Consider the following 12,510-nt stretch of genomic DNA (forward strand, 5'->3'; position numbering starts at 1 on the left):
CAATGAGCATGAATGTGTTTCAATAAAATCTGATTTACAAAAACAGGTAGTGGCCAGATTTGACCTGTAGACTATAGTTTGCCAACCCTGTATTAGACTGATGCTCTTGCAACTGCATAAAATCACTTCTCTGAATCACTATATGTACAAAAAGTTAAAAATTGGGATTTTAAAAATTTATACAAGATAGCTCAATGGAAAAAGTTAGGCTTTGAATTCAGAAAGACAAGAATTCTAAATCCACTCATTCACTCGTTTAGCTATGCAGGTCTGTTAACCTCTTGAGTTTCACTTTCCTCACCTGTAAATGCATCAGAATCTCACAAAGTATACAGTACATATTAAATTAGAAAGTATACAAAAATGCCACATTTTTTTACCAAAGGAAAAATCTTAGTCAACAAGGCATAAAACAAAAAATTAAGTTTAAAAGATTACTCAATCAAATACAATAAATCTGTCCTTAAGACACTTTAAACACATAGATTCTATACAGATTCAACATATACACAAAGACCATTTGACTTGGTTTATTTATACTTTGATCCAAAGTTTATAATGTTGATATACTTTGCCTATTTCTACTTGCCCCTTCTGTGCCATTTGCTGGATTTTTAAAAATTTTCCTAAGTCATACATTTGAAAAAGAGTATGCTTTGTGTTACTTTGTGTTGCATTCTAACAACATGTTTAGGCAATTATACAGAATAAAAAAGCAGGAGACATAGCTATTCCATAACCAACTGTTTGGGGGACAGTACGTCTTGGAGATAATGAATAACATTTCCCTTGGAGTAAACAAACTTACAGATTATACTTTCAATCAAAACTTAGGTACAAAACTTTTGCTGTATTTTAGAAGATTGATGAAACTTTCAGAAATGTGCTAGGCCATCTGAAAGTCTATCAAAACAAACAGAGAAATAAGTAAAGTAATTGCCCAAGTGATAATCCTAATATTAGACCAATGGACAAAGGATATAAAGTAAGCTATACCCAATACCCAGGAGATCAAAGACCATGAAAAGCAAACCTCAAAAATTGTTGCTCCCGTGAATCGACTTAAAGCAGCAAACTCAAGGATCAAGGTACCTGCACAAGCTGTACAGGTATCTGTCTCTGTTCCTGTTCGAGCTTCTGGTTTTCTGATGCCAAACTTTAAATTAATCTAAACAAAATTAGAAGATTATCATTTGCAATTATGTAAAGAAAATGACTTTCCTGATAAGAAACTATTCTTCAACCAAGACATTTTATCAAACCATCAAAATAATTCATAAAATAACAACACTGAAATTTAATCTGATGATCTTTGTGGCTTTCCAATGAACACCTAGAGAAATATATTCTAAGTACATAATATTCATGGGATGGATTAATTTTTGTTTAGTTCTTGATGGTTTCAAAATTCAATATTATTATAGCAATTATATGGAGAAAATACCTTCTATAACATTTTTGATCTCTAAGAGTTTGAATTAGTTAGTAGAAGAATAGGTCACTAGAGCAACCCTAAAAGAAATTAGGTTTAATTGAGAATTTGTGAAAAAACACTACTATATTAAATAGTTTGTCATGGAGAAAAACAAATGTATTTAAAAGATAATTAAAATTTCATTTGTAGGTTTTAAAAAGTTTTGAAATAAAGAGTTATACTGCCTTCTTGGCAGGCTAACAACATAAGCAAAGTTCTTTCAATGGAGTATTCCCCTGTAAATATTTTTTTCCTTGATTAGAGAAGTTTTGGGCTTACAGAACAATCATGAATAAAATACAGGGTTCCCAGACACCACCCTATTATTAACATCTTAAAGATAGCAAAATACACAACAGCAAAAGCCTGCATTAACTAGAACAAAACTGGCCAGATTCTGATCAAAACTAGTCCAAATAAACAACCAAAAGGCAAGCATAAGCCAAAGCTTTAGCCTAACTTCAATAAAAAAGATCAAATAAAAAATGTCATGGGTATATTCTCAGGTCAACTATTATTCAAACTCTTATAAAGAAAAGCTCAAGAACAACTTCCAGGAAGACAGTAGAATAGGATAGGCAGAGTTTCCCCTCCCACCTGGAACTACAGAAAAAAAACTGTGACAGTGGTTCCAGGGTACGAGTGATCATAGAGGAACTTCCACATTATATAGGGAGAACATGGTGAAAAAGCAGAGAAATTACAAGTGAGAGGATTGGGTTAGTTTATCTAATCATGACCACACCTGGGGCAGGCTGCTACACGCAAGCCAGAGTAGGTGCTGAAGGAGCAGTGCATTCCCACACTCTATCGCCACAGTCAGATGAGGAGATTCTCCCTCTCAGCTCCCTACTTGGGAGCTCCCACATGGGAACCCAGGAGCCAGTAGACTTGGTTTACCCACATACAGAGACCTTATTGTGGTGCACAGTGCATACCCATCAAAGGCAGGCCACTGTGGGTACCTGGTTTGGGGCAAGAATGGGGAGGCCCTCCCCTCAGGAGTTAGGGGGTATGTAGAGCAGAGCGGATCTGATAATTGGCTGGTAAAAGAGGTACGACTAACTCTTCTTTTCTCCACGGAGACCTAGAACACTTATTAAATGCTTGGGCAGAAAGGTGGGGACGAGGGAGCAAGCCACACTGCAGTGCCAGACACTCCTGGCTGGCTGTGGGCAGGGGAAGTTGAAACTCTCAATCTCAAGGATATTCCACATGGGAGTATGGGAATCAAGAGACCCACGATGCCCACTGAGGTGTACCGTGTCCACCCCCAGGGTTGGCGGCTTTCAGCACACACAGAGACTCAGCCACCTTGACTGGATTTTCACTTAGTCTGGATCCTGTCCAGCTAGCTGCTGCATTAAGGGAGAGGCAGACCTGAGTGGAAGAAGCGGCCCAAGAGCACCATCTACTGAGAAGACCAGGAAAGTGCACCCTGGCAAACTGCCTTTCTGCCCAGGATTTAACAGACCTTCAATCCGAGTTATATCTCCTGCATGAGGCCCAGGTCTTAGTTTGGTTGGGAATGACTGACAAACCAAGAGCCAAAGGAGACCTTCAATGCAAACCCAAACCACTACAAAATCTTACATGAGCAAGGGAAATCAACTTTCAAAATAACCTTATCAAGGTAATCAAATGCCAACAAATCAACAAAAAATCACTAAATATATGAAGAAGCAAGATCACTAAATATATGAAGATGCAAGATATAGCCAAGCCAAATGACCAAATTAAAAAGCAGGAGAAGACACAAAATGTGTAAAAACCATTCAAAGATACTTATAGAAATTCCCTATAACTTCAAAGGGTGGGGCTAAAGATGTAAATGGTATCAAGAAGACACTAGAAGAGCATGAAGAATTTGAAAAAATGAACAGAAAAATAGCAGATCTTACAGAAAGGAAAGATACTGTACCTCAAATTAAAAATATACTGGACTGGGCGGGCCACGGTGGCTCAGCAGGCAGAGTTCTCACCTGCCATGCCAGAGACCCAGGTTCGATTCCCAGTGCCTGCCTGTGCCAAAAAAAAAGAGTAAAAATCAAGGATTTAACTGCTCAAGTTGAGGACCTGGAGAAAGAATAGCAAACTATCACTAAAGCAAAGAGAAGATGAGAAATAATAAAGATCAAAACACATGTAAATGAACTGGAGAACAAAAACACAACAGAGACAGTCAATAAAATCAAAAGTTGGTTCTTTGAGAAAATCAATAAAATAGATGGACCCTTAATTAGGCTGCCAAAAAAAAAAGAGAGAGAGAGAGAATAAAATCAGAAATGATGGGGGTGGGAGTCATTACCATAAACCCTGAAGAAATAAAAAAATCATAAGAGGATTCTATGAACAACTGTATGCCAACAAACCAGACAACTCAGATGAAATGGATATTTTCCTAGAAACAGTAAACTTATAAACTGACTCAAAAAGATATAGAAGACCTCAACAAACTAATCACAAGCAATTCAATCAGTCATCAAAAATCTTCCTACAAAAAGAAAGCCTTGGGTCAGGTGTCTTCACAGAGGAATTTTATCAAACATTACAAAACAAAGTAAAACCATTCCTACTCAAACTTTTCCAAAAAAAAAAAATGAAGAAAAAGGAACACTAACTCATTTCATAAGGCTAATATCACTCTAATACCAAAATCTGATAAAGATACAAGAAGAAAGGAAAACTGCAGGCCAATCTCCCTAATGATACAGACGCAAAATTCTCAACAAAATACTTGCAAATTGAATCCAAAGACACATTAAAAAAATTACACACCATGACCAAGTGGGATTTATTCCAGGTATGCAAGGGTGGTTCAACATAAGAAAATCAATCAATAAATACAACATGCTAACAAATCAAAAGGAAAGATCTCAATTGACACTGAAAAAGCATTTGACAAAATTCAGCATCTCTTTCTGAGAAAAACACTTCAAACGGTAGGAATCAAAGGAAACTTCCTCAATATGATAAAGGGCATATATGAAAAACCCACAGTTAGCATCATATTCAACAGTGAGAGAGTAAAAGCCTTCCTCCTAAGGTCAGAAATAAAAGGCATCCAAATCAGAAAGGAAAAAGTAAAATACTCAAAACCTGCATATAGCATGACCTTATTTTTGAAAAATCGGAGAAATCGACAACAAAACTACTTGAACTAATAAGCAAATTCAGCAAAATGGCAGGATAAAAGATTAAGATGCAAACATCAATAATGTTTCTATTCAATAGTAATGACCTACCCAAAGAAGCAATTAGAAAAAAATTCCATTCACAACAGCAACTAAAAGAATAAATTCCACTCACAACAGCAACTAAAAGAATCAAGTACCTAGAAATGAACTTAACCAAGGATGCAAAAGACCTATACACAGAAAACTATAAAAAATTGCTAAAGGAAATCAAAGACGACCAAAGTAGGTGGAAAGATATTCCATGTTCAAGGACAGGAAGTTAGTGTAAGATGTCAGTTCTACCCAAATTAATCTACAGCTTCAATGCAATACCAATCAAACTTCCCAAACCTACTTTGCACACTTGGAAAAGCGAGATATCAAACTTATTTGCAGGGCCACCTGGGAAATTTCTGCTATTCTCTCAAGCATTAGGAACTCCCGAGTTAACAGGCCACATCTTTGATCTTGAGGCTTGCTCTTATGAAATGCATTTCTGTAATGGGGAAGCTAAGTCTATCCATACTTATACCTATGAGTCAATTACAGAGAACTTCTTTTACTGCTCAGATGTGGCCTCTCTCTCTCTAAGCCAAACTCTGCAAATACACTCATTACCCTCCTCCCCTACATGGGACATGACTTTCAGGGATGTAAGTCTCCATGGGCTTGTGCAGGCTCTCTCCTGGCCCAAGGCTTCTTGACTTCAGACCTCAGCCTCCATGGTTTTGCCTCTGAAGTTATTTTTCCTCCAATGTGTCCCTTCTTTGAACCCCTCAGTCCAGACTGGGAGTGGCTCTGTTTATACAGGTCCCACAGCACTCTCACTGGCTTTCTAGGCAACAGTAGCCTTGGATCATGCCCATCAGACATAAGGAGTTTCCACAAATCCTTCCTGGTTAACTCCATGTATGATCCTGGCTTTCTCTGAAATGGCTGACTGATTCCATCCTCACATGGAGCACTATTCTCTGGGGTCTCCCTTCCTGGAAGCCCAGAATTTTCCAGAACATCAATTTCTCTTTTCTCTGTACCCAAGAGTTCAATTCTCAGTTTATCTCTCTCCTGTTGCATTTAACTATAAGCTGTGAGGAGAAACCAGGCTGCATTTTCAACATTTAATTTGGTGATCTCTTCTGCTAAATATCCAAGTTCATAGCTTTTAAAATCTGCCTTCCAGCCCCAAGCCACTAGTCAATTTTGCCAGATTATCTGCTATTTTAAAACAAGAATCGCCTTCCTTCCAGTTTGCAATAACACATGCCTCATTTCTGTCTAAGGCTTCGTCAGAGGCATCTTCAGAGTCTACATTTCTACCAATAATCTCTTCAAAACATTCCAGGCCTTCTCTATCAAACTTCTCACAACTCTTCCAGAATCTTCCCTTTATCCATTTAAAAAGCTGTTCCAACATGTTTTGGTATTTGCAAACTGCAGCAGCCCCACTAGAAATGTCCAATCGAAGGCATCCAGGCAAAGACACCTTGGTTCAAGAAGGCCAATGACATTCAGGGTTTCTATCTCAAGTGGAAGGACACATGGTGAACACAGCATCATCTGCTAGCTTCTTCTCCTGGCTTCCTGTTTCATGAAGCTCCCCAGGAGGCATTTTCCTTCTTCATCTCCAAAGGTTGCTGGCTGGTGGACTCTGCTTCTCGTGGCTATATCATTCTGTTCTGCTCTCTCTGAATCTCTCATTCTCCAACCATTTCCTCTTTTATAAGACTCCAGAAACTTATCAAGACCCACCCAAATGGGTGGAGACATGTCATCACCTAATTCAGCTTAACCACTCTTGATTATATCATATCACCAGGGAGATGATCTGATTACAGTTTCAAACACACAGTATTGAATAGGGATTATTCTGCTTTTATGAAATGGGATTTAGACTAAAACATGGCTTTTCTAGGGTTCATACATTCTTTCAAACCAGCACACAGTCTCTCCCAGAACATCAACTTGCTGCATTCACCTACCCCATAATGTCAACACCATATTCAACATGAAGTTAGAACAGTCACTGCCCAAATATCCCTGAAGACTGAGAGAATGATCAAATGAGAGGGTGGACTTGTAACAAAGAAGATAGAATTTAACAAATGATTATCATTACTGACTCATTTTATTTCTTTTTAGTTTCTTGTGTGTTAAAACAGCCAGAAGGAAACACCTGAAACTGTAAAACTGTAACCTACACTATACTTTGATATCTGCTCTATAACTACTTGTTAAACTGTACTTTGAAATTTTCACTTTTCTTTATATACGTTATTTTTAACAATAAAAAAATGCTATTAAAACAAAGCTCAAATAGATTTATATTTCAACTGACATACAGAATGCAACTGCTGGGCATACCGATTACCTTAAAATAAACAAACCAGGATTTCTAAATAAGGAGGAAGGAAGATAACCATTCTACCGCAACAGACAAGCAAAATGTAGGTGAGACATGGGAAGTAAATCATCATGATGGATTCAGCACTGCCATTCTATCTTCTTAAAATGTCACCTGAGGCATTTATACCATGTTCATAATTATCTCTACTGTTTGCACTTCTGGAAGAATAACTAATTCTAGTTAGTTATGTACCATGAACAAGATTAATGACTGTCCTGTTTGCCCTATCTACCAGAACTATAACTGAAAATTAATTTTAAGAATAATGAACTTAAAATGAATCAATTCTCAATAATGAAATAAAGAATTAATTACACTGATGTAAAGTACAATAATATTTTTATAAATATTTGCAACAAGAGTCAACAGTGAAAAAAACATTTTCTGGTTAGTTCTAGGAATTATTACCATCAACTGATCAATATTTATTTAATATCTACTATGTGATGGACGTTATGGTAAGTCACAGAAGAATAGAGAACATCCTTGCCCTCAAAGAGCTTAAAATCCAGAACAAGTAAGACACATATATAAATAAAGAAGATAATAAGGGAAAGTCATAAATGATTGACAAATAATGGAACAGATAATAAACAATAATATCTAAAATTCAGAAGAGATGTATCATTGGATGAGAGATAGTTGAAAAAATGGAAGGGGGTAGTCATGGGAATCAAAAGAGAAACAGAAAAGCAGAAACAACTTCACCCCATTTTTAATATCTTTTCCCTAGAAAAAATGAAAAATTTTGAATCATCAAAATTCAGTACATTAAAAATATTTACAATGGTTGTGTACTGAATTACAGTCCTTGTTAAAATAAAATTATGTAAAACAACTATTTAACATACCTATCTATAGTATAAAATCACTTCAATCCTTTCAATCCTCAACACTGAAGATAACTGACAATAAACAACTTACAAATGCAAAAGCAAAATGCATTTATGCCTGCTGGGGGCACTCCCAATTCTACAAGACAAGGAAGAAGGGCTCAGGGCTGTTTCGCTTACAGGTGTTCTCTTGTTGACTTTTGATCTAGAGGTTGGTAGAGAGGTTCCTATACTCCTGACTAAGCCTCAAATTACCCTGTGTAGAAAGGGCACATATAGAAGCATCCATTTATTACTGAAGAAATTAAAACAAGGTGCTTATTGCCCTGCTTACTCAATAGGCTTAAGGAAGAAAGGAACGAAAGTATAAAAAGGTTTTATATTCGTAAAGAATTTAAAACCTCATTCTTCCTGGCCCTATGTTCTAAATTTACAAGGAGATTTTTAAATAATTTGCTACACTGGCAAATATTTCTCATGTGTATAGATCATAACTGAATTCCTATTAGCCCTATATTTTATGGATATAATTACCTGCTCAACTTTACCAATGAAGTCTCATCTCTAAAGCCAGCAAGTTGCTTTGAATTAACTTTGAAGAAATGGCACTATATAATGTAGACTGGCTCTAAGTAAAGGTTTATATGTGAGTTTAAAAAAATGATCATAGCCATTACAACAGCATTTCTGTCTGCAAATTCTTCCGAGTTGAAACCCATAGTGCAAATATTATCAATTGCGTATATATGTATGCATTAGAGAGACTGACTACCAGAAAGATTCATGGGTATTTATTAAGTGTGTATAAGGAAGGATGGGAAAGCAATTATTTTTTTCCTGTAGCACATTCCTAAAAATGAATTTTTTAAATCTTCTTGGCACTCCAGAGACTACTAAGAAAATAAAATAACTTTCTTTTACTGTAATGCTCATGGTATCTCCTGTTTCAATTCACTGCCTACTTGGCAAAGGTTAAGAAATTTTAGATTCATTAAAATGCACCATCTCCATTTATAATAAAGTTAAAATTATATAATAAAAGTAAATTCAATTAAATAAATTTGTATATAGTTTTAAATACCTTTGCTTTTAACACTAAGAAAAAAAATAAATTATCAACAAATTAGTCACACTAATAATCAAACAATTTTTAACTAAATCATGGTTTCATTTTTCCCTTCATTAAACTGGCAAAGAATAATATACAGGGTTGGCAATACTACGATACATACAATAATGAAAAAGTATAAAAGCAAAACTTTCTGGAGAGCAACTGGCAATAACTACCCACAGTTTTAAAAAGTATTCTCTATTCTGTGACTTTATTTCTTCTCTTAGTAATTTATCCTAAGGAAGAAATAAGAAATGTATAAAAAGATGTGCATAAAAATGTTCACAGAAAAGCTACTTAAAATATAAAAAACTAGAAATTTAAATAAGAGAAGTAATTCTGTTTCATCAAAAAAATAAAAAGGGCTGGTCATGACCCACTAAATTGATGGGTATACGAACTAGCCGTGATCTCTAGTTTCAAAAACACTACCCTAAATCATGCTGTATTTCTAGTCAGAGAAGATTACTTGGAAATGAAAGAACCCTAGGTGTTTTGGGGGAACAGCTAATATATTGTTTTAGCTGAAATGGAACATTTATGTAAGGAATATGACAATGTCAGAAAAGCAGTCTATTGCCAAACTAAAAAGAAATGCAAAACAGCAAAAGGACACTCAAAGCAGGAGAGTCAGTGAAACACTTGAGGGTAAAGTAATTTGAGGAAAAGTTATGCTTTAGAAAATTCACTTTTCCAATACTCTGAAGTAGAAACAGAAAAGCATAAGGCAGTTATTGACAGTAGTTTAGGAATAAAATTATATAGGCCTCAATTAGTATAGGAGCAACAAGAATGGAAAGAAAAATATCGATAAAGCTTGGTAATAGCTGAGGGATCCGACTTGGAATAAGAGGGAAAGATTGGGCGGGCCATGGTGGCTCAGCAGGTAAGAGTGTTTGCCTGACATGCCTGAGGACCGGGGTTCGATTCCCGGTGCCTGCCCATGTAAAAAAAAAAAAAAAAAAGAAGGAAAGATTAAGTGTTACTAAAAAATGAATTAAATAAATTAAAACTTGCCATCTTCAACAGTTCTTTCCCTCTGCTTTAAATATATAGACTCCCATTACTATAATTTATTTTTCTCTCTCAACTGACTCTGCTGCCAAATCTCCATAAGTACCAACACAGAAAAAATCTCAAAATGAATGGTCCAGACCCACTTACTTCTCACCTGTTTTAAACCCTTCTTTTTACCACACTGTATTCTTCAAGGCTCTGTTTGCATCTAATTCTCCTCAAGTTTTCTACAGCAGTTCTTTCTTTTGGATCTTTTGGATTTTATAATACCACACACTACATTATGGTTCTCTTCCTAGGTCTCTGGTCCCCTTACTTTTTTTCACTGGCTCTGCTTCTTCCTCATATTCTCTGTCCTGGATTTTTCTCTATATATCCTAATTAACAATTACTCTCAGCTTTAAGTATATCTTCTGTGTCCAAATTCTAGGCTGGCATCTATTTCTTCCTTCTGCAACATAATTTAATTTCTTACACAGCAACACATAAAAAAGCTTACACTAGTCTAAATTCTCACATCATTTAAATAGAAACTAATCAAAATGTCAATATAATTTTATCATACAGCTTTGAAGCATTTTTTTCCAGCATCAATCAATCACATGAGAAAAACTGACTCTAACTATAAAAATCCACTTTTTTAAAACTGTCATATTTTTATATGTATATAAAGACTTGTCATATTTTTTCAGAATTCACTTACTCTTGGATAAGGAAGGCCACTGGTAGTATTGAAAGCTGGTAAAAGTTTGTAACCTAATTGTTTTGCCATTTGGAGAAGTTCATCATTGTACCATTGCATGTACTCGCCTTTTTCTTTTAGCATGATTGCCAATGAATGTCCACCCAAAAGACCCCTAAAATTGTAGAAATGAAACATTATTCACATCTTACAGACACGTAAAATCACTACCTGAAAATGTTATCAACAATTTAACACAAATAAGGAAAGATTACAGAAGAATTTAATTCATTACCTAATCCTGATTACTTATTTTTTGGTAAAATATTCTAACTGCATAACCAATATATATATTTTTAAATCAGATGCCTAACCTATTTTAAAGTGTCTGATATTTTTAAATACCTTAAGTTTTCCTAAAATAAAGAACATCCTAGAAATCAAATTAAAAAAATTTAATAAATTTTAAATTTATCAAAGTTAATCATATCACCACACAACTCTCTCGTTAAAATGTAAAACCAAAAACAAAAACCCCACCCTGAATTAAATGCAACAGACAACCTCTGTAAAAAGCTATAAAACTATTTTTTAATTTAACTATTTGCCTAAAATAAGGAAACAGGTTATAACACAAAAGTAATCATTAAATATAAAAATTAATGTTGAAAAATTAATCAATAAATCCTGTAATTCAATATATTTAAACATCTCAAGAACATTTCAAACTGTCTACTGTAGAGGTATTCCTATAAGCTTGGTTTTATTCAGAATCTCTAGAGATACTAGCTCAGGTTAGCAACTACATAAACTGTTAAAAAAAACAACAAAAAACATGTGATGTAGCCAACGACAAATTTTTAATCTATTGTCCCTTCCTAACAACACATAAAGACTCCTTTGATTTGAGTCTGTCTACAAGTATTTCCAAAGTCTGCCACTGTCTGTGACTGATGCAACGCAAAGCCATCCTATGGTTTCCACGTCTCATAATCTCTCACAGATAAGAAATTTCTTGCTTTTTTACCGTCAAGTAATAAACAATATATCCTAAACTTTTCTGTTATTAAATTACAGCTGTAGTATCTTACACACTTACCCAAGAACTCTGATGTTTGTTTCAAAGACTGATACGACTACATCATTATCTAAATTAACATCTCTTAAAACTTTTCTCACCGCATCTTCAAATTCTTTAGTTTTATTTAATACCTAGGAGAAGAAATTACAAAAAATTCTTTTCTACAGGTCAAGGAGAAACAGCCTCAGAATGAGCTACTGAAAGTAACTTAGCATACTCTAAGACTCTAAAGAGTGACATATATAAAACAATATTTTTTATTGTACATTATAAAAATATGATATCTAAAACTGAAGACAATTAAGTACCCAATTTATTATATGGGATCTTTATTTGCATCTTTTTTAGAAACACTGAAATATCATTAAGACTTCAAAACAATCATCACTGCAATAATTACTAGTTTTTTTATAAACCATGACCTAGAGCCACTTGAGGTAAAGTCTACTGGGATTTGATTTCCAAGTCAAAACAAAACAAAACAAAAAGTCATTCTATTCACCAAACATAATATTAAAAGATGCTTACTCAGAAGGAAACACATGCTTCAGAGGATGATCCTCTGATCTTAAACCACATACCACCTGCATTTGGATGCCCCATTCCCTAACTAAGGAGATAATACAATGCTGTGCTTAAGAGCAAGCCATGATCTGAATCCGGTCCTTACTCACTACCTGTGTAAACTCAGCCAAGTCTCTGAGCATGTTCCTTCATCTTCTAAAAGAAGAA

General features: G+C 35.0%; 2 protein-coding genes and 1 long non-coding RNA gene across 6 annotated transcripts in view; 2 read left to right on the forward strand and 1 right to left on the reverse strand.

Moving 5' to 3' along the window:
- RNF2 (ring finger protein 2) overlaps positions 1–12,510 on the forward strand; it is a 670,080-nt gene that overhangs the window by 297,763 nt on the left and 359,807 nt on the right. The window lies entirely within an intron of this gene.
- Positions 1–12,510, reverse strand: part of EDEM3 (ER degradation enhancing alpha-mannosidase like protein 3) — a 101,131-nt gene that overhangs the window by 48,140 nt on the left and 40,481 nt on the right. For all 3 annotated transcript variants that reach the window (XM_077157215.1, XM_077157217.1, XM_077157216.1), the window contains exons 5-7: positions 11,797–11,909; positions 10,719–10,872; positions 1,034–1,168 (exon numbers count right to left, since the gene is read on the reverse strand). In XM_077157215.1, coding sequence (XP_077013330.1) covers positions 1,034–1,168; positions 10,719–10,872; positions 11,797–11,909 — 402 coding nt within the window. The remainder of the gene's footprint in view (positions 1–1,033; positions 1,169–10,718; positions 10,873–11,796; positions 11,910–12,510) is intronic.
- Positions 1–12,510, forward strand: part of LOC143680755 (uncharacterized) — a 79,798-nt gene that overhangs the window by 41,128 nt on the left and 26,160 nt on the right. The window lies entirely within an intron of this gene.

The sequence above is a fragment of the Tamandua tetradactyla genome, chromosome 4 (assembly GCF_023851605.1).
Source record: "Tamandua tetradactyla isolate mTamTet1 chromosome 4, mTamTet1.pri, whole genome shotgun sequence".
Lineage (NCBI taxonomy): Eukaryota > Metazoa > Chordata > Mammalia > Pilosa > Myrmecophagidae > Tamandua > Tamandua tetradactyla.